This window comes from Cyanistes caeruleus, chromosome 17, assembly GCF_971803275.1.
Source record: "Cyanistes caeruleus chromosome 17, bCyaCae1.hap1.1, whole genome shotgun sequence".
NCBI lineage: Eukaryota > Metazoa > Chordata > Aves > Passeriformes > Paridae > Cyanistes > Cyanistes caeruleus.
The window spans coordinates 9,032,663-9,059,819 of record NC_141717.1 but is presented as its reverse complement, the minus strand read 5'-3'; the positions used below and the strand labels follow the sequence as shown (position 1 = coordinate 9,059,819).

The following is a 27,157-nucleotide window of genomic DNA, read 5'->3' as shown; positions in this document are numbered from 1 at the left end:
CTTATTTTTATTCTTATTTAATATTGCAGCCTTTCACTTTGCTCCAATAATATTTACTCCAGAAGCAGCATTTTTCAAATCTGTAATTTTAGGATAAGCTCACTAAAAGTAGTTATTTAATAATAATTTTAATAATTATTATTTTAAGAGCCTACTGGTTTAGAGCATTTAAGATGAAGTGTATCAACTTCAGTAGGACTCTGACACTCCAGTGTCCTTGTGGAGCTGTCACTACGTTATTTAGGAGCACCACTACTAACAGAAGCTATGAGTCATTCAGGCTGTGATTCCACAGTGTATTTCTCTTGTTGGCAAAGCTGACTTAAGCAGTTCCTGCCACCACCTCTCTATCTTAGCAGCTCATTTGTTCTATTCACCTTGCCCTGAGCCCTTCATTTTAATCCTTTGTTTGTGCCAATACACAGGTTTGTCACTCTCCAAGGTGAAGCAGAGTGGAGAAATTACCTGTTTTAAATAGCTGTACAAACCCTCCTCACACATTTTGGCAGAGAGATTCCTAACTCAGAGTAGGGCTCTGATCAGAATAATCAAGCACCCTACCAAACAGACAAGGTGGTATTAGGGTGCCTACAGCAGGTTGGGGTGAAGAACAGAGAATGTTTTGCTCAGCTTTACCTCCAAGAGAAACATCTGTAAAACTGATCTTAGAGATTTTACCTTTGGTACAAACATCCGTCCTCACAAACCCTCTGTATCAAAACTGCCTTACTGGCCAAGGGCTCTTCTGTGTGCTTAAAGAGATGGGTACAACAGCCAGACTGCAGCTCATGCTCACTTTACAAAGCACCAAACCTCAGCCTTAAATGGGCATCTTGTTGGCAAGAAGTGTGTTCGACAGAATGGAGCAGATGTGTCCCACCAGAGGCAGCTTTGAACAGCAGTGGCAGTGGCAGGACAGCACGATGGCCAAAGGTATCAGAGTTGGGATGAAATGGGTCATTCTCCAAAGGGGTCTCATACTACAGAAATGTCCTACACAACTCTGGCCACATGACCACCTCTCAGGAAATCAAAGTTAACCCTTTTGACAGCTTATCCACAGACCTGTGATAAGGAACTTCCCTCTTGCTCCATTGGTGTCTCAAGATTCCAAGTGTCACGTGTCAAGAACTCAAAAAAACACAGAATATATGATTGAGGCTGCCAGAATCAAGTGCTAATTTCTCAAAGTCACAAATGTCTGCAGGAAAGCATCCTGACACCAAGGATTGTTACAGGTATTTTGAAAGCAGCTGCTTACAGTTAGAGAAGAATTTGTTGCCTATACTCTCAAAGATTCCCATAGGAGGAAGCAGCACTGAAAACATTGCTTTACTCCTTAGTACAAAGATCTTCATAACACAACCAGACAAATATCCTGCATTCTACAATTAAAATGTTTAGGAATTCAAAATTAATTTATCTGTGAACAATTCTGGTACAAAATACCTTGTAATACACTAGCCTATCACATTAGAAACTATCATTAGTATTAGAAACTATCACACTGTTCTTTGTTGCACACAGTAAAGGGCATTTTTGAGGGCACAGCTGCAACACATTGAGGGTCTATTACTTTTTTGGGATAGCAGGGGCAAAAGAATAAAAGGAGAAAAGATCATTCTGAGTACTGCAATAACTTACTGGTCCTTTAGCCAGTCCTTAACAAAAGGAATGGAAAACAATTCTGTGAATGACTCATCTTTCCTCTTTGGATTCTTGCTAAAGAAAAAGGAAAACAACTCATATTAATTTAAATTTCAGCTATTCAATTTGCAAATTAGTGCCTTGGAATCACTGAACACACTTAGTAGCAAAAAAAAACATGATTAACTTACTTGTATAACCACTCAGTTAGGAAATCAGAGGGAATAAATTTGGTTCTTTTCCCCTAAAGATAGAAGATAGTTTCAAATTATTTATTATCTTTGGATTGGTCATATGTTTAAGCTAAATTGACTGCTTTTATTAAATAAAATATACAGTACATTACTCTGTCTACTCTTTATAGATACTGCCAACAGTCAGTGGTTCAGCCAAAATTTTAGAAATTTTGTGGAATGATTTCAAGACAAACTATGAGTGAGAAAATTCTACATAAATTATCTTGATATTTGCTATAGTGTATCTAGAACAAAGATCTCTGAATGGTGCTCTAAGTGGCAATGTCATTGTGAAGAAATTAACAGAACCCATTCATACATGAAAATATGTTGTAAATTCCTTGCCATTTTGTTTAAAGTTTATTATCATACTCAAAATACTTCATTTCTTCCAAAACACAGAAGGAACATTGATTGGATATTGTTTCCTTCTGCATGGAACCAGCTTGAAGACATTGTGAATACACACAGAGCATTGTATGGCTGCTCTGACCAAATTATCTGCTGGGTGTCCAGAAAGGAAGGCAAAGCCAAAGGGAGGCTTTTGTCTGTCCACAACCACAGAAACCATGGACATTACAGAGAACCAGGTAAAAAGTTCAAAACCTGGAGCTTCACAGCAAAAAATCTGTGCTCTTTGCTCCCTGTTCTCAATCTTAATGAATAAAAAGGATTTTGCAAAATGTTTTGCAGCAGGTTATCCTTAGGGACTCGTGCAGCCAGTACCACAGCCAGCCACTCAGAGCCTGAATTTTGATAAGGCCAGAATGGATTAGGAAATCCTTTTTTTTTTTTAAGGATTTCCTCTCCACATTCCATCTTGACAGATTGAATGTATAAAAGAGTACAGGTGCTCATTCTGCTTATCACAAACCACAGTAACCATCATGTGGAGAGTAGAACATAGAGTTCTGGTTGGAATAACAGGAGAGCTTGACCAGCGTGTTGAGAACCCCTCTGACATGAGATGTGTTCTGGATGCTCAGAGTCAGAGTGAACCCTGAAAGACACCGAGCCCCTGCAGCCCAGGGGCACCAAGTGCTTCATCACAACAGCAGCCATTGAGCTAAAAGCAAGCTGAGCTCCCATCCCAACACTTACCCATCAAACAGGAGATTCAGCTGTAATAATTGCTTCTTAGAAAAACAATTCACACCAGTCAAATGCTTTTGTGAAACTGCTTAATGTCACAAAAGAGGCTGAAGTCTTGATTAAAATGTAAGAAGTAAAGATACTACTACCACTTGCTAAGGAAAATACAATAAACATGTAATTGAAAATCTAATGCATGAAAAATGAATTTATTCTATGCATTATCCTCGGATGTGAACAGAGAGGCAGGAAAAAATGCTCTACATAGCCTAATTCTTTCAGTTCATGGTATGTGTCATAATTTGGGGGTCAGCCACAGGTGAAGTGGAAGAGGAACATTGTGTGAGGTGCTGACTGCCCAGGGAAGAACACAGGGAAGTCATGTAGCTGGGGGATGACAAGTGTGAAGTTTAGTGCTGGACTGCAGGGCAGTCCTACAGGATATCCAGGAAAGCTTTTAATTTTCCAAGGGAATCTTACCCTTGGTAGAAATACGGTCTGACTTCAACAGGGAAAAAAAAAATAATGAAAAAAAAAAAAAAGAGCAAAAGAAAGCAGAAGAACAGAAGATGAAGTCACCATAAAAGAATTATTAATCCTGAGCCATAAGTGCCTTGATGACCTCTTTTGTGACAACCAAAGCTTTGGGGTTCAGGTAGGGCTCCATTAAGTGCCTGGCTGGGAAGAAACAAAGCTCCTCATGCAATTTCCACATTTATGCCAATACCAAATGCTCTTCCAAGAAGCCAAACACCTAAACTTTAAGAGACCAATACCTTCACTGCAAAGCTTTTTGTGAGTCACTTCAGATGTTAAATGGACAAATCTTGACTTGCACAGAATCTGTAAGCAAACAGCAGAGTCTGATTGTCACTGCACAGCTATTCTCAGTCACAGGATGAAAATGGGTCCCATTACTTAGGGAATTGTTTCAGAGAATAAATTCTACACTTTGACAACAAAATTCAATTTAATCTAGCAGTTGTAATTTAATCTAAGTAAATTGCTTTTCCTTTGCAATGGGAAAAAATGATCAGAACAGGGTTGTCAAAACAGCCATCACCAAAGGAATCAAATTCATCTTGTTTTATCCTTGTTAGAGGCAATGAACTTAGCAGAGAGGAATTCAATCAAGCTGAATATTTTTTTTATTTTATTTTCTTTGCCAGGAAACAGTTTATTTTGCTAGAGAATTAAATCATTAGTTGCACAGCAGTCAACATTTATAAAGGGAAAAAATTACATGAATTGACCTGCCTGTGACACATTCCTCCTATGCTGCATGAATCCGGATAAAAACAGGAAATATCTGTACAATGTGCATTGTTAACCTGCAGATGTGTTTATAAACTGCTTACATTCAGAATTCATTTTCCATTTTTCAATTTAAATACGATGTGCTTGGTAATAATCATGAAACTATACTGGTGATCAGAAGATGGCAAAGTCATTAGGAAACCTTCCATTCCCTTTCCCCAATCTATCATAATTTTAAATACAATATATTCCATTACAGAGCCTGATACAGCTTCCTCCTTCTGTGATAGATAACTAGAAATAAAAGTCAGAGTTATTCTAATAAAAACACTTTATATACATTGTTCAGTTTAATGCTGAAAAATTAATGCATTAGTCAGTTCTCATGAGAGAAAAGATTTAAGAAAATAGTCTTTCCCCTGTAGGCATTTGACAGCAGATGGGATAAAACACAGGAGAACTTATGGTAGGGAAAAAAAAAAAAAAAACAGTGAGGAAAACACTGGGCAACCTAATAGGTTTCTTTCATCTCTAATTTAAAAATGAGGCTTCTGCAGACTTTTCTCATCTTTATGTCAGTTTGAAGTCTGCACATATATCTAGCAGCTGCTGGTTTTTCTAGGCTTTGGCTTTTCAGATCACATAATGCAAGAGAGGCTATTTTAAATTAAATGTGTAAATTGTTATGCCTCTTTAGCACCTTTCAAAAAAGATCTTTCCTACACAAATCCCCACTTCCAGCATAACCACTTCCCTTTCCTGACTTTCCCAGGTGATTGTCCAATTCTTCCTCTCCAGATGCACCTTCTCTGGGCTCTTCCTTGAATTCCTCTGCTGGCCCCAGGATCTGATCTTCCTTAACACAAGTTCAATTGCTCAAAACCTCTCCTATTTAACTTTTCCTTCCTTCCCATTCATCTTAATTTCCTTTCAAAACATGAAAACCTTTAGTCCCTCTCATCAAAATCACACTCATCACTCTCTCTCGCCATTCCCTCTCTCTCCTCCTGGGCTCATTCAACATTGATTGCAGTCAGTTTGAGTATTCCTTCCTTCCTCCCAGGGCTTCTTCCATTTATCTTCCCCTGGTTTATTCTATACAACTGCCCTTTACAGGCTTTAATGACCCATGTCTAGCCAGAATTCAAACTCAGTATTCTTTTCTCATCCTTCATGATTTCAGTTAGTTTAATCACAATTAATCTTCTTCATGTCCTATTGTCTCATGAATTCCATGAATCTTTTCAATCTTTGTTGTCCTCTTATTTTTGGAAGTTGTATTTCAATGTGTTTATCACAAGATCCTTTCTCCCTGTTCTTACTTTGGGTTTCTAAGGACTCTGCTTTTGATCCTAAAATTCAGTTCAAGTTATTTCATTAGCCATTTTAACACAAATTATATCAAGTTGGGGTTTTTCCCCTCCAAATCCATATGGAACAACACATTTCCTACCAATCTAAAGGATAACTAAAACCACATTTTATGTCAGATAAGGAAACAGAATGTGCAAGTACAAGCACCTGGACAGTAATGGAAAAGAACACAAATACTCAATTATATGGCAAGCATAAACAGCTATTGTTTGCCTAGTTATTCTTCAAAAGGAGGAAGAAATGAGGTCACAGTGGAAAACTATCACCTGACATCAGCTTGCTTTTCTAAGCTTGGCTCCCCAGTAGCAGGGCATCTTTCCACATAAGTGTGTTTTCTATAAGATGAACTCATTTTTATCAAGTTTCTGTACATTAGAAAATAATTTCTTTTAGTAGTTTTCTACAAAGCAGCACACAGACCTATACAAAATCCATTTTCAGCACAGACACTTTTTAATATAAATATCACTAAAATCTGCAAAATTTCTCAGATTAAAAATAGACAAAGTAATCTTAGATTTGTTCTGAGTTTGAAATGGAAATATTTCTAAGAATTTTAATATTTTGTAAAATATCTTTATATCTAAGTTTTATTGCCTTCAGAAATAGCTAACATCTATCAAAGCCTGTATTTTAAGCCACTTGTAGGACATGCCTTTTTCTTAAAGGATACATGCTTTCAAGAAAAAAAATCAATATAGATTTTATTAAAAGTGTGATGAATAATATATATGTCCAATCTGTTCTTGGCTAGGTAATGTAAATATGATGGCAGGAATGACAGACAGATGTCATGTAAGCGAGCCATTTTCCAATTTCATCTGTATTCATCACAGCTTAGAGATACATATACACACCTGCACATCCATCAGTTTATAGACACACACAGATTTCGTGAAGACCGAGAAAAATTTGAAATAACTGGTATTGAATGTACAGGTTTGGATCTGAAATTCAAATTGCCATGGTTTGAGAAAATATCAGAAATGATGGGAATCCCCCCAGCTCCCAGTACCTAAGCTATTGCTGGGGCTCTGCTAGGCTGCAGCAATACAATGAGGAATGTATTTGTGCCATATTTTGCACCATTTCTAGTGGGTTTTTAAGCATTTCCTACAGACAATGAAGAATTTCTCTCCAGACATACAGTGGTAACAAATTTATAAAAACATATGTAGCAAATAATTATTTTTAAATCTGCATTTTTATAAGCTCATTCATGCTTGATACTGTGTCTTCCAGTTAAATGGAATTTACAAAGAAAAGCTAAAATAGAAAATTTATCTCTATTACAATGCCAGACCAGCAAAAATAATTGAGTCACAAAGTAAAATTCAAGTTCTGTACATCACCCTCAAATGAGTGAAATGTATTAATCTGATAGGAAGCCTGCTCCTCTAAAACACAACACAACACCATTTAGACTAGATACAATCAGATATTTAAGGAGGATTTGTAGGGACCTAGAGATTGTCATAATGATCAAGTTCATGTAGAATGTAACCTATTCTGAATTACTGGAGCAAATAACATTTAAAACCAGATCCAGAACAACCCATGCTATGTTATATTGTATGATTGTGGTTGGTTTTCTTGCAAAAAACCAAATTAAAAAAAATACTGCCTGTGAAACAAAAGGCTGTAACTTCCTGCCAGTGACTTGAAATGAAAACTACAAACTAACCTCAAAGCACTTCTCCTTCTCTGCTTCTTCCACAAGAGCAGCCAGCCCGGGTAAGAGCACTGGGAATATGTAAAACTCCAAGTATTCTCGAGGAGAACCTGAACAAAACAGGACAGCCTTCACCTACAGCTAAGCACTTGGATTTCACAAACACACAACCATTAGATATCACAGAGTCAGTACCAGTCATTTTGTCAATACCATCACAGCTTGGACAAAGCAGATTTGTTCCCTTTAGCCATGGCTCTGTCTTCACTTCTCCTCAGCCAACACAACCCAAAACTGAGTAAATTTCAAACTAAAGGTGCACCAACACTGCAAACTCACTGTGACTCAGTTTTGTCAGATTTAGTTTTGAGTGAATAAACTCATACACCAGAAGCAGTTTAGTCACAGAAGTGAAAAGTTTTGTGAATTAATTGACCCTGACAGGAAGAAATTAGCCTGTGCTGAACTCAGCACTGTTGCAGTTAGACCACTTTGATATCTCATGCCCTTTACAATCTGCATTATCGGAGTTAGTCATAAAACTAAATTTCTAGACAGAGGAAAAACCAAAGGTTATATTTTAGTGGTGCTGTGATTTCTTTGTCATAATTGCTTCATACTTGCCAGATCCTTCAGAGAATTTAACACAACTCCATATATCCAACTTTTCCCCTCTCTGAGGGCTGTCTGGCTTGGCACCTCTCTCCAATTGGGAAGCACTGAGGTCTTGGTGTGATCAGCAAAGATTAAGTCATAGAGTGTTCTCTTCTGGCAACACAGCTGCAACACTGAATTTATTCTCAGCTTTATACCTTTAATTGGTTCATATACTGCCAGGAAATGCTCATAATTGGGAGGACACTATTTATAAAAGCCAAGGGTAACACTGCTTCTGACTTGCACCAGGAATTCCTACTGAGCGAGAATTAATGGAAGACAAAATGAAGGGCTAAAATGCATAATAAAAACACATTGCTGCTTGCTAAATTTATTATAAAGTATAGGAATTGATAAAAGTGGAAGAACAAAACTTCAGAGCTGTTTCCATTCTAGTCTGTAATCAGATGGGTAAAGACAGTATTCTGACAGCAGTTTGCAAATTCAATTGTCTACTTAGTCTATTGATCCTAGTTTTGCATTATTAAATCAGAGGTAGAAATGCCTGCTATTTCTAATTTAAGTGACTAAATAAAAAGTCACTTATTCAGAAGAGCACAGAACTACCTTAGCTAGTCAGTGTTATTGGTTTGTAATGCAAAAGTTGATATTTCTTCCACTGACCAAGTGGCCAAGCTCCCAGTTTTCAGAGCAGAGGCCTAACCATGCAAATTCCACACAAGCAAAAGTGTTGTTGCTGTTAACACTCTAAATTAAATAAATTCAAAACCCTTGCCATATGCAAGAAAAATAATCACAGCAGGGTTCAAGATAATATACTCCTACTTACATTTTTTTGGATCAGGGGGGTCTCCAGAGGGGGCTTCCCCAAGTGTGGGAACCCGATACTGGGTTGCAGGGTCAGAAAAAAGTTGTTCCATAAGTAACGGCTGCAGCTTTGCTCTTTCCAAAGGCACCTGTTCAAAATAAATGTATCCTGCCTAAATACCCCAGCAGACTAGATAAAAATATACAAACCAATTCAACAGAAAAAATAAAATATACAGCTAAAAATTATAGAATTATAATTTCTTATTTAAACACAGCATTAGTTATTTATTTTCTGAATACTTAAAAATATATAACTATACTTTAAAAACTTCTGCATTTTCTAGCACAGTCAAATCATCCAAACCTAACAGAAGGTATATGACTCCTTTTGAGAGAATATGGTGAGATACCACAATTTTAAAAATACTTTATCCATTGTAAGAAATAGCAATCATTTGGAAATTAATGCTGGTAACATTTTCTGGAAAAGTGTTTTCCACTCAGAAGCTTATATATCTCTTTCATATTGTTCAGAAGTCCTGATATTCACCTTTCAAAGAAAAGAAACTTTTCGTGTTAGCTTTACCCAAGTTGCTTTAAATACAAGCAATTATTAGGAATATTATATTTGTTGGTTCAAAGAGGTTGTTTGAAAGATAATAGCTTCATTTTATGAGTCTACCCTGTGGGTATCGAATTTTCCCATTTAGCTGTTTAAAATATTTTAAATCCATCACTATGCAGATTTTTTACTTGAATTGTACTTACTGATCCTTGTTTTGATTGAGGAACACCTAAAAATTGAGCTTCATGCTCTAAAAGTAAAAAAAAAATAAAAAAATACATTTACCAGGAGACCCTAAACAATATTTATTTTCCCCCTAAACCAAAATTATTTTTAAAGGTTTTTATTTAGGCTTGAAAGATCAAAATTAGCATGCAATAAATATTTGTTTAACATGAAATCTAACATTTTAAAACAATCAAGAACTTTAGAGACTCTTGTCATGTCCTCTCCAGGGCTTTAAGTCAAGTTCAAAGTTCTCACTGACAAAATAACCCTTTATTGGGAAAAAGGTTTTTAACCAAAATAATAATTCAAAATATTTCAACATAAGTAAAATGCACATGCTCGCACAGAAGTAACCATTGTTTTTACTAGTAGACAAGACTGCTTTTAATAGCGGATTCGTCTTTAAGCAATTAAATCCCACAAACATTGCCAAGTATTACTGTCTCCATTTAAAAAAGAAAATAAAAAAAAAAAAAAAGGAAAGAAAACTAATAAACCTAAACACACAAAAAAGCGACAAACTAAAAGCTGTACATGACCCTCAAGGATTACTGAGTGGCTCAGGCTAAAAATAAAGGACCAAGACAACGAATTTGGGATGAGAAAACCTAGAGATCCCACAAGGGAGGCCGCAGAGGCAAAGGGAGCAGGCTCAGCTCCAGCACTGCACGGAGGATGAACGGCATCCCAAAGCCTCGCGTGCCACAGGGGGCCTGGGCCAGAACACTCAGCCCGGCTCCATTTTCCATGGCTGGAAATGGCCATTTGAATGGAAATGCCCACTTTGGGCACTGGGAGGTACCGAGTGAAGAGAGCCCCACTGGGGAGCTGCAGCACTGCAGACTCCCAGCTTTCCCATCTCAGCGTTCCCGGACTCTGGCAGGAGTCAAGGGCTTTGCTATTGGAATGGTGCTCTGAGGATGGATGTTTTGTATCCATTTAATTCGTGCCAGCAATGGCTCGGCGGCCTGTGTGCCTCCGCAGGGCGGTACGGAGCCGGTTAGAGCGCACCCCGCCAGGGGAGCCCACAGAGACCCCGACCCCGGCGGAACGGCCCGGCTGCAGCAGGAACACTCGGGCCGTGTCTCTGGGGAAGATGTGACACTAAAGCAACATCACACCCATGAGCAGAAACGCTCACGGCCTTGGTGCGGGGGGACAGAGAGGCGGCTTTGGGCACCCGGTGTGGGGCGGGCGCAGCCCCGCGCCCGGCTGAGGGCGGGGCTGGCCGAGCAGCGGGGAGCGGCGGCCTGAAGCGCCCCGAGGGCTCGTGGAAGCAGCGCGGAACCCCTGTCCGGGAGGCTCCGAACGGAGTCGGAGCCGGGGCTCCCACCTGCGGCGAGCCCGGTGTCGCTCGGCCGCGATTCGTCCGCCGCCATTGCCGCGTCCCGCGCGTTGCCGCGGCAACGGCTCCGACAGCGCCTGCGCGGGGCGGGGCGGGGCGGGCGCGATCGCTTCCGGGGCGGCGGCGCGCGCTGCACGTGGCGCGAGAGGTGAGCGCGGCCCGGCACGGCCCTCACGGCACGGCCCTCACGGCACGGCCCTCATGGCACGGCCCTCATGGCATGGCCCACACGGGATGGCCCGCACGGTCCGGTCCGGTCCGGTCCGCACGGCACGGCCCGCACGGGATGCGCTGGCGGCCGCGCCGGGAGCTGCCGCGGAGCGGGGCGGGACTCGGGCCGGTGCCCCCTCCCCGCGGTGTGCAGCCGGGGATGGGCGCCGTGAGCCCCGGGGCCGGCACAGCCCCGGCCGGGCACGGCTGAGCTGCGGCACCGCGGCCCCGGCGGGAGGCCCGGACAGACAGACAGACAGACAGACAGACAGGGGCCGCGCTAGCCTGCGTGTGCCTTACAGGGATTTGGTAGGGTGTCTCATTGACATCTTGTGTATTCTTGCAAACCAAGTAGGAATAATTGAGTTTCTTAGCAAGTGGGTGCTAAAGGCTTCTCTGTTGTAATCGGTTCATTGGCAAAAGTGTCCTGAGAAAAGAAACGGAGAGCAAAGATAAGAAATCACAGGTAGAAGCAAATTCAAGGTAATAATTCAGGTGCCTTGGAAGGATCTTGTAATGCTGAGTGGGCAGTAAAGTGATGTGAAGTTCAGTGTTAAGTGAAAAGTCACAGGTGTCTGGAAAACCACTCTAATTGTATATGTACACATGGTTATGTTTTGCATTTCAGAAAGATTTTTAGAGGGTATTTCTGTAAAAACTTTATGATTTGCTGCTGGGAAACACAGAGCCTTGCAAACTAACTCTAGGTTAAGGTACACTAAACAACATGATCAAAAGAATCACCCCAGTAAACAGAATTTTCTATATGTGTCTGTATGTCAGTATATCCTGGTTCCCCATCATTGAAAGCAGACTGAAATTAGAAAGTGTCAGGGACAGTGGGAGACAAGGAATGGTCAGAATGAAGAAAAACCAAGTAGATTAGGACTTGCATCATTTCTTTGAAGCAGTTCACTAACATCTTCATTTCCTTTTTTTAGAATGATAATAAAGCAAAAGAGAAAAGAATTTCTGGAGGAGCCTGTACAGAAAAAGAAAAAGGTGAAGACAATCATTAAAATTGAGGAAGATGTTCAAACTGTCATTAAAACTGGGGACAATGGCCATCTCAAGAAAAAAACAAAGACAAGGAAAAAGGAGGATTTAAAAAATGAGTATTTATACAAGTCGCAACCAAAGAACAGTAAGAAAAAGAAGAAGAAGAAAGTTAGGTCTGAATTACTCAGAGAACCTCATTTAGAAAGCTTTGTGGATATAAAAGGTCATCTGGATTTACAACTTCAAGAAGAATCAGAGAAACAAGTTAAAATACTCAAAAAGAAGAAGAGAAATGTCCAGTGTCATTTCTCCTTGGAGAATAATGAGAGTAGTGATGTGGACCTTTCAAATCATCACAGAGATTCTACTAAGAGGAGTGAATTCTCTTTTAAAAAAAAGAGGAAGCATACTGCTTTGGATTTGGAGTTGGATGGTGAGGTAACAAAGAAAAAAAAGAAGAAACACAGTTTTTCATTAGAGGACATCCAGGACAGTGAAACAAAACAATCTGCCAAAGTTTGTAAAAACACCCACAAATACATTTCACAAGAAGTTTTTGTGGGTGAAAACTATGGCACAGGTCATGCCCAGAATGGTGGGGAGACTTGTGTGAGAAGAAAGAAGAAGGAGAAAAAGAAGGATAAGTCTGACTGGTTTTTACCACTGACAGATAATCAGGACAAAGTACATCAAGGTCCTGGTAGCCCCATTGCATTAAGTGACTACAGAAAAAGGAAGAAACATAATTCCTGGGAATTTACATTGACAAACAGAGAGGAAGAGGACAAAATTAAGAACTTTGGGTGTATCAAAGAGAGGAAGAAGAAGAGGAAGAGAAAAGATACTTCTTCCTCAATCTGTGAAGAAGATAAGCCAGACTGCAGTCACAGCATTCCTAATAGACATCTCCCAGCACAGCAAGAAGTTGAGCTTGAGGAAGAAGAGCTGTCTGGAAAGAGACACAGGAAGAATTTCAAAGGTAATAACGAAGTCAGTAAGAAGAAAAAGAAGAAGATGAAGAAAAAGGAGGATGAAACAACATATTCTAAAGTTTATTTGAACAATGGCAATGCCTCCAAAAGTCAAAAAATGCAACTAGAAAGCAATAAAAAGAACAAAGAGAGTGAAATGGAGCAAGCTCAGTGTGTTACAGGGGATGCTGTAGATGGGGCATTATGCAATAGTAATCCTGTGCTGCATGACAGAAAAAGGAAAAAACCGAAAAAAGTACCACCACAGGACTTTACTGTAGAACCAGGTTCAAAAGCAGATACAAAAAAGATGACAGAATCAGCATGGAGTGAGTCACTGGTAAGTGCAGAGAGGAGGGCAGCTTTGCAGCCTCCTGCTAAGGAACTGAAAGCCTTTTGGGCGTTTTCCTGCTTTGCAGGCTGCTCTGCCTGTTCCTAACATTGAGGTCAGTGAGGGCCCCCACTGGGTGTTGGGAAGCAGGATCAGCTGATGGATTTCAGCATGTCATAGTTCACAGATCACAGAATATTCTGAGCTGGAAGGGACCCACAAGGATCATCAAGTCCAGCTGTTAATTGTAGGGCCCACACAGGGATCAAACGCCCAGCCTGGGCTCTGCAGCACCGTGCTGCAGCTGAGCTGATCCTGTACAGGGGAAGCACTGATGCCTGCTGCAGTCACCACCTGGTGTTTCACTTAGGAAAATGTAAATATTACAACTAGCAGCAAGTATTGGCCCGAAAAGAAAGTGGGTTTGTACAGTCATAAATGTTCTGTTGCTCTTAGCAAAGTGGCAACACTCTTCATAAAACAGGAGTTTAATACCATGTGATTTACCCTGAGCAGGTGGTAATTGTGGCAGCACGAGTTCATCTAACTGTCTGTTAGATTTTCCTCAGGCTTTGCTGCTGTCAGTGCTGGAATTATATAATGTTAGAAACAAAGGGGAAAGTTAGCCAAAACCTGTTGAATAATTCTGACAAAACTTCAGAGAAAATCCTAAGAATCCTAAGTGTAAGCTGGACCAAGAGCATTGAAATACAAATTCTGATAGAAAAATACTACAGGACCTAAACACACAGTTTTAATTAAAACAATAAATCTATGCAAGAAAATAAATAGATTTAAGAATTGTGTAAATTTTAACTGAGAGTAGCTGGGACTGTATCCTGACTGACTGGCAAAGGAAATCCCATCCCAGAGTCTTGCTGTACTTGCTGTTTCTGAGGTAAAATGAACTGATGAAATATTTGAAATATTGATAGTTTTTCTTTATCTGATCAAAGTCATGTTTTAAAGCTAAGGGTGCCAAAAGTTAGTGCCTACATGCCCAACTTCTGTTATCATTGGGAATTGAGCTGTGAGATGCTCAGAAAACCAGTAAGTATGTATCTGTATTTTTAACTGCTTAAACTTTGAAAACAGCACACTGCAAGTCACTAGGAAGTTGTTTTTATTTCTGTAGGTAATGGGAAGCTGTACTCCACTTGCTTTCTGTCAAGAATTTTGAATGCTTGGCTTATTTGAATGTCAAGCACTAGTTAAGAAGGTATCACTGAAGATATTTGTAAGCTAGGGGTATAGCAGACCATAATATGAGCTGCTTCTCAAGCTCACTTGATGGTGTGCTTTGCTTTGTCGTGCACTCAGAGGCAGTTCTGTGGAAACCTGGCAGCTGTCTGGTGTCTAGTGCTAATAATTAAATATAGATTCATGTGGAGACCCAAATACAGGCTTTTTTTCACAGGTTGTGAGGGGAGTGTGTGTGCTAACCAGTCATGAGGTGAGCAGATGTTCAGAGCTTTCAAGCTGGATTTCTCCTTTTGACCTTTCAAAAGGACAGGGTAATTTTATTACTGGATATATTTTCTAATTAAATTGACATTGCCTTTTTGAGATTGTTGGACATTATTTGGATTTTGCAGCTGCTTACATTGTGTAGAGGCAAAATAAACCCTACAAAGACATGTAAACTTTCATGATCAGTTAATATGGAAGCCACAGCAAATACCTTGCAGACTGTTGAGACGAAGGCAGTAGGGTGATGCATGTTCCTCTTTCCAATAGGCAGCTCCTTTAACAATAAAAAACTACTCAAAAGAAAATCTGAAGATTGAGAAGTCTGGGTTAATCACTTCTAGAGAGTTCTAGTTCCTGCCAGGCCTAAAGACACTGCACTAATTAATGGCTGATAATGTGGTCTTGCATTTAACTGTGCCATAGTCCTGACATGTTTTAATCTACAGCGTGTCTCATGCTCTGCATGCCTTGAAAAATCCTCTATTAGGCTTGCCCTGCAAGTAAAAGAGCAAATTTTAAAGACAATGTGAAGTGATACCCACTTAATCAGTGGGTATCACTTATTATCAGTAAGTGGTGTTTTTCTCATTGGATGCCAATGCAGCCAACTCAGGCAGAGTGAGGAGGAGTGAGGGCTCAAGCTTACTGCTTTGATGTTGTTTGCCAGCAGACAGCATAACCCTACCACATGTGAATGTGCTCCTTTTCCATGGAGTTGGAGGAAGCTTGGCACACCTCCATGGGGGTAGTTTTTTCCACTCAGTAGCCCTCAGCAGGTCAGCACCGAGCTGGGAATTAGGAGAGATGGGGGTGCTCCCTCCTTCTGGCTAAAAAGAAAAAAAATATGCTGCAGTTGTTTGCAGAATCCTGTCAGGACAGTTTTCCTGCTTGTTTTAATAGATCTGAAAAGACAGTACCAGGCCATCTAGAAGTAAATTGGGGGTTGTTTTTGGTTCCTTCTTTTCATCCAAGAGCACGAGCTCTGCTTCCTGCAGACACTGTTCTCGCATTTTTAATGGTGCATGTACTTGTGTGTGTGTGAAAGCAGTGTACAAAAGGTAGCTTTGGAAAATGAGGTAAATCATTGATGGCTTTTAGTGTAACTAAAGCCTCAAAAAAGTAACAGCAGGTTCTGCTGACAGAAGTATGTTACAAATCTTTTCTTTGTCGTTTCCCTGGCTGTTTCATGCTTGGTTTATTATGTTGGCTGTATCAATAGATCTTCCCTTTGGCCACTTCTTCCAGGCTGTTCTAAAGCTTATGGCTCTCATTTACTACTAGCCTGGACTTATTACTTACCCTGTTACACTGGATGCCCAAAAAGCTTCTCCTAATCACAAATTTGGAATAGAAAGGCAGGGGGGAGTTGTTTAGGCATGTCAGTCGCTGGGAGCAAAAGCTGCAGGAGGGCTGCGCTTTGTGGAAGTGTGATCAGGATCTGCTTGGGTGGGGACTCTGCCCAGATTTACCTCCTGCCATCCAGCCCATCCATTCCTTCTGGAGCTGCTCTGTCTCTTCCATCAGCTCCCTGTTCCTTGCTCTGAAATGTGGAATAATGTGCTGTTTGCTGCCATTGCAGGAGACAGTTCATGTATGTGTCCTGCCTCTCCCTGCGCTCCTTCCAGCCTGGGAGCTCCCTGGGGACTGTCATCCACAGGGAGCACAGTGCAGCTGCCTCTTGATTGGTTTTTGTTTATTTGTTTCAGAGAGACCTTTATTTCTTTTACCTCCAATTTCTAATTTTTTTTTAAGTTTCACTCTCTCTGTGCCTTTCTTCAAGTGTAAATTTAAGCTTTTACAAAATGGTTTACTTTGAAATTACTCTGCTTGCAAACATTACTGTGTGTGCCAGTGTTGTTGGCAGGTCCCTTTTAATGTGTAAATCTAAAAAGCATTTATCTTGATTAAAAGAAAAAAAAATCTCTGAGTATTTTCCATAGAAATACACAGATTTAATTGGCATTTTCATCTTAGATCTGACTATTCTTGACCCAGAATAGTACTACTGATTGCTCAGTGTTTTAACTACTTTTGTAGTAGTGGTAAGAGCTGTGTAAATTCTAATTAACCAGAATGGATAAAAATAATCATACAAGCTTTTTCCTGTTTTACAGGATCATCTAGATGGTGTAATCATTGTGCGGGAAAAGAAAGGAAACTGTGATGAAGTTAGCATAGACAAGGTATGCATTGTCCTAACTCTGGGTAAGATCTAAAGCAGGTCAGCATTTAATGCATAGGAATTGATACAAAAATGCTTTGTTGCTTATCTGGGCCTAGATTTCCGTAAATAAAGCTCTGCTTAAGATGTGCTTTATGTGTGGGTTAAGTTAAAATGTACAGCTCCAGTCAATGTGTGAACTAAGAAACTCTTTAAGTTAAATACAGATTTCTTTGCCTCTCATCAATGTTGGCAGTTTCAGCATAGCTGTTGCTTGCAGTTAGAAAATTGGACTTACCTGATACAGCAAAACACTCATTTAACATACACTAAAAAATTACTGTTCTCATGTTGAGTGTATGAAAGCATCCCAAGCAACTTTTAATTATCCTTGCAAAATTCTGAAGATAACTAATTATTTTATTTTTCTCTTATTATTTCATTGTCAAGTAATTGTCATTTTTCTGCATACTAGGTGAGGCGGCAGGCCCTGCAAGAAGAAATTGACAGAGAATCTGGCAAAATCAAGGATTTCAGTTCCAAAGTGGGACAGGTAATGTATGAGTTTAGACCTCAACCTGATGGAAATACTGTGTCCCAGGGCAAGTTCCTGTACAAAACACTGTGCTCTTTTTTTGTATGTGGCTCAGGTACAGCAGCACTCCTGACTGCAGATTTCAGGTCACGCTGTAGAACAAGCTGGTATAATGCCAGCGTCTGAGAGCTGAGCAGTGAACTCCTTGGCATTGTACAGTGTTCTAATTCCCATCACCAATCCTCAAAAGCAATATTTTCTCTGGAAAATGAACCATCAAAAATTGCTACAGAAGCATTTTCTGCTCACTGTGAAATTCAACTAATTTTTGGGCTATGGATGCAGCAGTCAGTGAAGTGTATCTGATTTCTGGCCTACAAGACTTTGCACACATTCAGCAACAGGGACACACTTGGAAAGGCAAGACAGTCCTGTCATAGCTTCTGCATCTTTCATCCACCTCTTGGGAAGATAATTCCTGATTCTTTGCTTTTGCATCCTTCTCAGCCTGGCTCCTGACAGATTCACAGTAAGGTAGTGGAAACTTGCAGTAGTGCTTAGCCAGGGGTAAGAAGATTGAGGTAGAAAGCTTTGCTAGTAATTCAGGCTTCTGTTGTTTTGCAGGACTGCCAGAATGCCTAGAAAGCTGGAATATGCCTCAAACAAATGCCAGAAACAACTTGTGTAGATGTAACATAGTGGGAGGGAGTCTGTGTATCTCTGGAACTGAAACTGTCTAATAGTCTCTGAAGTCATTGAGAAAAATGACATCCTTGGCAGGAGATCTCAGTTCTTTGGCACTGATCTGTCTCTGTTTAGTAGTATGCAGAAGAATAGAAGCTGTGAAAACTAATTCATCAGCTCCACAAAGGGTGAGCTGGAAATGCTTCAGCAAAAGCTGTGTGTAGTGCCTGCCAGCAGCTCACTTAAAAACAGAGTTTTGACAAGCCATAATTATATTTGCATCTGTGCAGCTGTCCCATTGCAAAAGGAGGACTTTATTTATCTGTCGTGTGTGTATCTGGATATGTGCATGTATCTGTGTCACAGACTGGGCTTGTACAGCAACTTGCCTTTGTGCAAGGTCAAAAGGCTGAAGTATTATGGGTGGCTTTCTTTCAATACCAGGTATTCTGGCCTGTGAGAGTGAATGATACTCCAGCCTTGCATTTTTTTTACCTTAAAATCCCCTGCTGTAGCTTTCCTGAAATTGTGTAGCATGCTGTGTGTCATGTTGGCTGTCTACTGGAGAATGACTGTTTCATGCAAGCTGCAACTGTTCTGTTGGAAGGATTTCAGGCTGATACAAACATACCACTGAATTCACCTTTCTTTTCCTTTGATGTAGCCAGCTTAGTCTATTTAATTAAAAATTAGACATTCTGCCATCTAGTATCATGTACAGTTTTAAAGAAAAAGTTCTGAGTAGAAATCCTGCCAAAAATATTTATAAATGACTGCATAGCATAGCTAAAATGACATAAATGACTGCTTTAGCATAGCTAAAGCTCAGAAGTCAAATACAACCTTTAATAATGAAGCCTGTTCTTAGGTGACACAGAAGTTCATGAACTTTGTAAATCCTATGGTTTTCCACAAAAGCTGAAATCTCATTTTAGTTTGACATCCTCAGGAATGAGCCAGAATTTGCAGACAGAAGAAGAATCCTGAAGGGGCAAACTAGTTCAAAGAGTACAGTTAAATACAAATACTGTAAATACAAAGAGCACAGCAAACTGCAAGGGAAGGGAGGTTTAGGAGAACTAGACTTAGTCCTGTTGGGTAAGTCCTCTGGTTTTGCATCCTTGCAATATTAGTTGTAATTAGTGGGATGAGAATGCAAATTTTACTTAAAGCCAAATTGAACAGTGTCTGCAACTAACAAAACACTGCTGAAAACAGCAGCTCCCTAACTAGGCAGTGGGAAAATGAAAAGGTAACCCTAAAGTCTGACAGTTTTCTTGGAATAAGAGATGCTATGCGGCTCTTGGAGTTGTGTGAAGAGAGAGCAGAAAGCCAAGATTCCCAAAGCCAGAAGGAAAGGAGATTCTCAAAGCACATTGACCCCTGTCTCCAGGTCAAATGGCCTGAAATGCTCATGAAGGGGCTGTCAGGCAGAGTTAGGTCAGTCTTTTACCACATCCCTCAAGAGGTACTGCCCATGGAATAACAGCTTCCCAGCTCTGTCACCCTGTCAGGCTTTTGTAGCTGGTTCTGTTCTCATGGTACACAGACAGAAATTGTCTTCCTTTGTCTTGGTATTTCTTAATTTTAGTGTTAACTTTGTTTTGCCTCACAGAATACGAAGCTTGGACAGTGGAGTACAGCTACTTTTAAGAGTTCTGAGGAACAAACGAAGTTTTTTAGACTGATGGGTGGCTTTAAAAAGGGCTCTGTGCCTACTCAAAATCCCTCAGCAATTCCAAACAAACCAAACATGGCTCTGAACAAGGAAGGGGAGGAGAAGTTACAGCAGGCTCTGAAGATGGAATTTGATAAAGCAATGGACTTGAAGCAACATAGAGGAATTGGTCTTGGATTTCAGCCTACTGCCAACAAAAAAGTATATATAGACAAATATGCATCTAGATCTATAAAATTTGAAGATTAAAACTCAGAATAAAAAGAGTGATATTTCCTTTTACCTTCCACATCTTTATTTGAAATAAGATAACAAAATGCTGAAGAATGTTTATGAGGTACTTGAAATACAAATTTTCAACTGCATATACCAATGGAGCTGGGTCCTCACTTCATCCAAACAGTTTTTCAAACCTTTATTGCCATTGTTCTGCGAGGCAAGAGACAGCCTCTTGCAAAGACTGAAGATGCGTGCCATGCCTGCAATTAATTGAAATCCAGTAATTTTTTTTTTAAATGTTGATTTAATAAACTTTCCTTATATCTTAAGTTATTCAAAAGGATTTTATTGTTCTGTAAAATCTTCATGTTTTTTACACTCAGTGGTACAAAATGATGGTGCTTTACTTTGAAGACACACTAGTGGTGTGCCCTCAAATTTGATGAAGGCAGACTTTTCACTCAGAAAGTGACAACAGAACTACATTTCTTTAAGACAGCCTCACTTTCCACAATAGTCTTCTGCAATGGACTGCTCTACCTGAAAGCATCTGCCTCCAGCAGAAAACACACTTAACAAAACAGCACTGGGTTCTGATGCATTTTGGGCAACTCTTGAGAGGAAGTGAAAATTATGCTGATTCCATCTTAAGGGGTTGCCACGAATCCCTTCCCATATCTGGGAAGAGGGAGCTGTTCCTGCAGGGCCTAAACTTGTCTTTGAGAAAACCATCTCCTTTAAAGTGCCATTTAAAACCACCCCTACCACAATGTGAGGCTGTTTGGCATCAGTGCTCTCAGTGTTCAGCACCAGCTTCCATCAGCCTTTCTAGCTTTTGGCTCTTGTTTTACAAAAATTCAGGTACTTGAGGTTCTGTTTTCTGGTTTGAAACAAATTCTGAATTCAAGCCCTGAGCTACTTGCCTGGCCAGAAAGAAATAGCCAAAAAGCCACTAAGCAAAAGTAGCAATAGATATTGGGTCTCAACATGGTTCCTTACCATGGGGTAGAAGTGGTTTGAGTGAAATTTTATTAGGAATAATAACAATGCATGTAACTAAGTTCCACAAGGGTAAGGTGATGGATTTGTATACACAGAGAAACTCCCCCAGAACACACAAATGAGCTGCAAATTCTTTTATTCAGTGATAGTGTACTTTGCAAATACAGAGGACTTTGCATAATTTCCATTTTCCTTTGCAGCACTTAAAGATTCCTTCCATTTTACAAAACACCACTGGACTAAAATGAAAACATAAACATGTCTGTGAAAATGTATTGTAGAAATTAGAACAGTAACGCTTCAGCCATTTTTCTCTGTTACTGGAACAAGCCAGACAAATGCTGGCAGCATCCCAAAGCAGAGACACAACTTAGTATGACTATTATCTTGAAATGCTGTTTTCTGCAGAGGAGAAAGACTATTCTCCAAGAGGGATGAAGTTTTGAGGCTGTGAACTCATTAGTATAGATTATCTTCCTTTTTTGTTAAAATTATAACATATTAGATCTCAAAATGCTTTTGCAACCACAGAGGTTCAAAATACTGTTTAGTGAATGTAAATCAGCATTTTAAATAACAATGCTATGGTAAAACTGGATACAGAAACTCAGCTTAAATTATTGCACTCAGAACGGTTTTACCTTTGCTGTGCCCAAGTAAATGTGTCTCATTAAGGAAAGTAAAAATACACTGAACTGCAGTCAGAATGTAGATCAGTGATTTTTGGCCTGGGTTCCATGCTCCCTTGTGCAGGTGACTCCTTGGAAGAGGCACTTGTCAGGTCCTGGACTGCAGAGGAAGCCGAAGGGCCAAGTCTGTGAAATGACTCATTTCAGGTTGTTTGCTCCGCCTCTTGATGTACTCCAGGGTTTTCACCTTGGTTTGAAAGGAAAGGTATTTGGAGATTCTCAATGTTTTTTCTCATTTCATAGCCATCAGTTCATCGTTGTGAAGGTGTTTTACCCAATCTCAGGATTTTCCCTAAATTTCACTGGCTTTGTGAGCACTTGGCATTGCTTATTCCAGAGTTTCTTACCATGTATATGTTTATTAAAGGCTCTCAAATGCCACTTACAAGCTTTCACCAGGCAGTTGCTCCACAAAATAAAAATATACTATTTCTCTTAAAGCTAGTTTTCTGTACTGAACAAAAAAGAACAGCCAACACTTTCAGGTTCCTTAATGCATGTCATACTATTAAAATGCTAGAAAGATACAGACCACTTGAAATATGAGAAGCTGCTTGTTCATTAAGAAGCATTTAGAAAAGTAAGTTGTTGGGGTTTTAAGATAATTTGGGTTTTTTTTAAGATAGCAGCTTGTAAAGAGATAAGGTTTATTCAGATCAAGAAAATGTTACCTTTTCCCAAATAGAGTGGAAAAAGATACTACGAGCTAAAACCTCCCTGCACTATCTGCATCCCTCCCTTACCATAGTCTTGGTGTCAGCAAAGCCATGCTTCTGAGCAAGATTCCAGAGATTGACTGAAAGCTGGTTCAGTCTGTTGTTTCGTAGGTCCCCATGAGCCAGAATGGTGTTAAAGAAATAGAGTGCCAGCTGGCTCTGCCGCTTCAGGGTCTATAATGAAAACAAAAATATTCCCATATTACTGTACACTCACCCCAAAATACCCAGCTTAACCTCACCAGCCTCTCTGAACTCTCAGAAGTTCAAAGGGCACTCATTTTGTAACACACAGCAATAGTTACAGACACAAGAATACAGTTACAGTTTTCATATTCCATTCAAAATGCAACAAACAGCAGTAGCTGTAAATCAACAGAAGCTGCTGTAAAATAAAATACATACACAAGACTCCTACGTCTCACAGCACTTTGGCACAGCATAGTATGTAGGTCTGGCACATTTACAACTCCAGACTCCCTATAACTGCATAGAAATCACTCTGCCACCAACCAATCTTGCACTTAGAGCACCCTAGCTGTAAATTTTTAGAGAGACCACTATCATCAATCTAAATTAATGCAACTTCAGGCTTTTCCCCCCCACATCTATTCTACTTTTATTTATTTATTTAACCAAAGATGTTTTTTCCCTGCTATTCCTTCACTGAAACTCTGGTGATACAAATGTATTTGTAGCTCCTTCCCCTAAAATTGCTGACAATAGGCCTTAAGGAGCATAAAAGCAGTCTTCCTCCCCGCACAAAGCAGAGGCTTCACTGCTACATGTTCTGTCAACCAGAAACAGCTTGAACTTTTAGAACTGTCCAGAACTAAAAATTTCCATTCCAGAACTGTCACATAAATGAAGCATTCTCTAATACTGTGAAAAGACCACACTGTGTTAACAGTAAGACACATTGTTCTCTTCCAAATTGCCATTTTTGTGAAAGGATTTTATTGTGAGAAAAATTTATTTTCCTTTAAAGCTTTTAAAGGAAATGAACCAATAAAAACACAAAATCATTAGAGCCTTGTTCATTTAAATGAGCAGCCAAGAAGATGAATAATAAAAGGTCACCAACACTGAAGCAATCCAAATACCACAGTGATTTTATGACCAGCTTTACTTCAGCACAATTGGAGATCTCTGATAATATTCTCATCACTTCTATTTCCTCAGCAACAACAGCTTCCTCAAACAACTATTCATTCTTATAAAGCAATTTTTATCTAAATCTCTCAATGACTTTCACTCAACAAAGCAAAACAAATGGTCCCTCTTTGTAAATAAGGATGGACAGAGAAGCAAATCCAAGGCTGCAGAGGCAAAGGCAGGCCAAGCACCTATATCTGCTGCTTAGCCTTAAATCCAGTTTTCAGTGCCACAACAGCCTCAGTGAATTAACACAGGATCTCCTTACTCAAAGCGTGCTTGAAAGGGGAAAACAACAAAAAAAGGCCTATCAGAAACCATGAATTTCAAGTCCTACAAACATTCTTACTCACAAATTCCATACAGGAGTCAGATGCAAAAAACTCCCTAATATACAACCCACAGTCCTGAAAACTTTGTTTAAATTTCCTTGTGGAAATTCTTGGACATTCTTAGCTGTGCTAGAATGGTTGTTTCTGCTGCTACTGTTCTGAAAAAGAACTACAGTTCCCTGTGGTGATGTGTACAATGATGTAGAGGTTTTGAGCAAAGGATATTTTCATCTTAGATTTCCACCATTGCTCAAGGAAGGACAAACAGGATAGCAAAAGCAAGGAAAAGGCTAAACTTAGCACAGTGTCCTCCCAATATGTATCACTTAACACATTCTGTATTGGCAAACACTCTGGGCTACTGTGCAAACAGCCCATCTAAAAAATTCCATCAAATCAATCACGCCCTGCCCTCCCTTCCAGGCCACGAGCCACAAGCTTTCTATCAATAGAAGCCATCCAGAAAGAGCTGATGGGGAAGCTGTGGAAGGCTCTGTTCTCAGAAACAGGTACATTAACAGAACAGTGGCTTCTCATTATTGCAGTAAACATCAGTCACCTGCCTTTCACATACAATCCATTAAGCTAGATTTGATCCCTCAGAGCCTCTGAAATCCAATCAAGAAATCCAATAAGCTGCCTAGAGTTTTCTTTATTTTATATTGAACAAATATACTAAAGTCAGAGTAAAGACAAAACAACTGTTTCTTCCCTCTGTACCTCTCTCCTGACATCATCTTAGTGCCTGGGATCTGAAACTTTTATAATTACAGGTGACCTTCATTGTATTTTCCCAGTAACAGACTAACTGAATTCTCACTTTGCTCATTACACAATTGGACATCATTTGGTGTCTCCTCCACAAGCCTGCCTATGTGACAGTCTCAATTTCTAAACAAGTAAAAACACCCAATTTCCTTTTGTTTTGAGGTCCCTGAACCTTTTGAAAAGACCAAGTCCTGGTCAAAGGTGGTCTGTTTCTTCAACTCCAAATTACTTTTTGTTTTGTATTGAATCAAGGTAAGAACATACCTCCTCCTTTCCCAGGGTTTTCAGATGATCCAGGATCTGTGATACCACTGTTTCACTCAGTTTATTAATTTCAGCCAAGAACTTGGAGTCTCCACCATACAGAGTATCATTGGAATCAACTGCAGAGATGAATTAAGCTTAGGTCTGGTTAAAGAACTATACATTTATTTGCTGTTGAAAACATCATATATTGATAGAAGACCACATTTGGAAGCCATAAAGTGACCCTCCTCCACGAAACACAAACAGAATTATGTTTTCTAAGTGCCTACACTTGGTTGCCTACTATGTCTTTTTGATTTTAGGAACAAAACACTGAGAAGAATCTTTTAGCTTAAAGCCAGTCCTGTATTCCTGTATGCAGCCAGGCTCACAAATATCTCCTAGACTTAATGTTAAGCAACATATAATGTCAAGTTTCAGGTTTTCCAGAGAGACAGACTCCATTCTCCCATCACCTTGGAAGAGTATGGCCATCATCTTCAATGGCAGCAGCACTTGGCCAAACATTTTGTATTTTATTTAGTAAAAAAAAACAGTTTTTCAAAAGAAACTACATTTTAATTTTTTTTTCCCCTTAAAATAAACCCATGATTACCTCAGAGTCATGGATAGAAATTCAAAAAGTGTTTTCAGTTTCAAAGACCTTAAAAGATTCTTGGGAGGGAGAGAGCTCTTTAAGTTTTTACAGCTTATATAATTGTGATTTTAAACATGTCTTTTGCCCTAATTTATTTATGTTCTATTAAGAAGTAGGGTAAAATAAATTTTAGGTTTAACTGTATTCTAGGTAAATCAGAAAGCACAGAAGATAAAAGATAATGCCATGTTCCCAAGTAAACATCATTTTAAGAAGCTAAGGTACATGGTCCACCTAGAAAAAAACCCTATGGTCTTACTATAGGGGAAAAATTACTAATTTATATTTCCATGCTTGTCTTCATTAAAATCTAATTAATTTAGATTTCTCATCTTGGGATTATGCAGCTATTTTGGTCACATAAAAAATGGAGAGAAAAAAAAAGCTAAAGCACACTTCCTTACAGAATTTGAACAGCAGATTTACTACAGAGTAGCAGTTCCACTGACAGGTATTTTCTGTGCAGCTAACTGCAAGAGGTATTTTGTCATGGGCAGTAAATCTGACAAATTATTCACCAGAAGAACTGCAGAGCACATTCAGCCTGGCCCTCTGTTAAAGTCCTGTGCAACTGAAAGAGAAAGTCAAACCATCTTGGTCTCTCTGACTCATTAATCTTCCAGGGTGCTTTAAAAGATTTTTATTTATTCCTCTACCTTAATTTAGTAATCTATAATCAGAAGGCAAATATTCAAATTTTAGAGCATGTCAAAATTTTCCAAAAATTATTACAAAAAAGATGTCAGCTATTCTACAAAACATAAAATCTTTAGAATTTCTAGCTATTCTGAATATTTCTGTAATTTACTGCTATTTCCAAAACTGAAAGCCTGCCTTCAAAGCACCAAATACATCATTTAAATAATGAAGACTAGGCTTTACATTCTGAAAACTGGAGTTGTTAATAAATGTGGATGAAACACTAGTGATAAATATAAATCAAGTTGATACTTTAGACTTAAATAAAACCCTTCATATGCATAATAATTACTTGAAAAGTTCACATTTATAAGCATTTGCATCAACACCACCAGAAGCAAACTAAGTAACCCACTCTGCACAGATTCACTGCAAAGAATAGACTGCACCTGTTCAGAAGCCAGCTCCTGGGATTATTCTAAATTACAATACCTGGAACTGGACAGAAAAATAATCCATTCTTTGAGACTGATTACCACTGGTCTTCATTAACTGGCTATGGTGATAAGACAATACTACAAAAGTCCTGGTGGAATGCAGAAGCCAGAGCCCCCCTTAGGTATTACCTTTATCTACATGGTAGATAAATGCTTCTTGAGTCATTGCAGACAGCAGATGCAAAACATTAGTATAAATCCTGACTTTGTCATCGCTGTTATCCTCCCAAGTATAATCCTGGATCACATTTAGTAATCCTCGCACAAGAAACAACACTCCTTGTTCTGGATGGTCCTACACAGAAGAAAAAAGATAGGTCAAAACCAATACCACAACCCTAGAACAAAACCAG

At 39.4% G+C, this 27,157-nt stretch overlaps 3 protein-coding genes across 14 annotated transcripts in view; 1 reads left to right on the top strand and 2 right to left on the bottom strand.

Annotated features, from left to right (window-relative positions):
• The window catches only part of IQCK (IQ motif containing K), a 36,868-nt gene extending 25,894 nt beyond the window's left edge, over positions 1–10,974 (bottom strand). The window contains exons 1-6 of one of the 3 annotated variants that reach the window (XM_086854690.1): positions 10,833–10,974; positions 9,475–9,521; positions 8,726–8,852; positions 7,291–7,388; positions 1,839–1,891; positions 1,645–1,722 (exon numbers count right to left, since the gene is read on the bottom strand). In XM_086854690.1, the coding sequence (XP_086710816.1) occupies positions 1,645–1,722; positions 1,839–1,891; positions 7,291–7,388; positions 8,726–8,852; positions 9,475–9,521; positions 10,833–10,878 (449 nt within the window). In that variant the 5' untranslated portion in view covers positions 10,879–10,974. The remainder of the gene's footprint in view (positions 1–1,644; positions 1,723–1,838; positions 1,892–7,290; positions 7,389–8,725; positions 8,853–9,474; positions 9,522–10,832) is intronic. The other 2 variants (XM_086854689.1, XM_086854691.1) reach the window with 2 other exon arrangements.
• KNOP1 (lysine rich nucleolar protein 1) lies at positions 10,527–20,431 on the top strand. 5 transcript variants are annotated; one of them, XM_086854685.1, is made up of 5 exons: positions 10,527–10,647; positions 11,996–13,364; positions 16,940–17,008; positions 17,462–17,539; positions 19,821–20,431. In XM_086854685.1, the coding sequence occupies exons 2-5, from the start codon at positions 11,997–11,999 to the stop codon at positions 20,130–20,132; spliced, it is 1,827 nt and encodes a 608-aa protein (XP_086710811.1). In that variant the 5' UTR covers positions 10,527–10,647; position 11,996; the 3' UTR covers positions 20,133–20,431. The 5 variants fall into 5 exon arrangements, 4 of the variants coding, with proteins under 4 accessions (XP_086710811.1, XP_086710809.1, XP_086710810.1 ...); XM_086854683.1 differs by lacking the exon at positions 10,527–10,647 and adding an exon at positions 10,911–10,992; XM_086854684.1 differs by lacking the exon at positions 10,527–10,647 and adding an exon at positions 11,018–11,363.
• A 792-nt stretch (positions 20,432–21,223) lies between these two features.
• VPS35L (VPS35 endosomal protein sorting factor like) overlaps positions 21,224–27,157 on the bottom strand; it is a 48,500-nt gene continuing 42,566 nt past the window's right edge. For all 6 annotated transcript variants that reach the window (XM_086854670.1, XM_086854669.1, XM_086854672.1 and 3 more), the window contains exons 28-31: positions 26,934–27,099; positions 25,029–25,147; positions 22,537–22,683; positions 21,224–21,980 (exon numbers count right to left, since the gene is read on the bottom strand). In XM_086854670.1, coding sequence (XP_086710796.1) covers positions 21,882–21,980; positions 22,537–22,683; positions 25,029–25,147; positions 26,934–27,099 — 531 coding nt within the window. In that variant the 3' untranslated portion in view covers positions 21,224–21,881. The remainder of the gene's footprint in view (positions 21,981–22,536; positions 22,684–25,028; positions 25,148–26,933; positions 27,100–27,157) is intronic.

Coding starts and splice junctions, on each gene's coding strand:
- KNOP1 (XM_086854685.1), top strand. CDS start 11,997: ATGATAATAAAGCAAAAGAGAAAAGAATTTCTGGAGGAGCCTGTACAG. Junction 17,009..17,461: donor ATGAAGTTAGCATAGACAAG/GTATGCATTGTC, acceptor TCTGCATACTAG/GTGAGGCGGCAGGCCCTGCA. Junction 17,540..19,820: donor TCAGTTCCAAAGTGGGACAG/GTAATGTATGAG, acceptor TTTGCCTCACAG/AATACGAAGCTTGGACAGTG.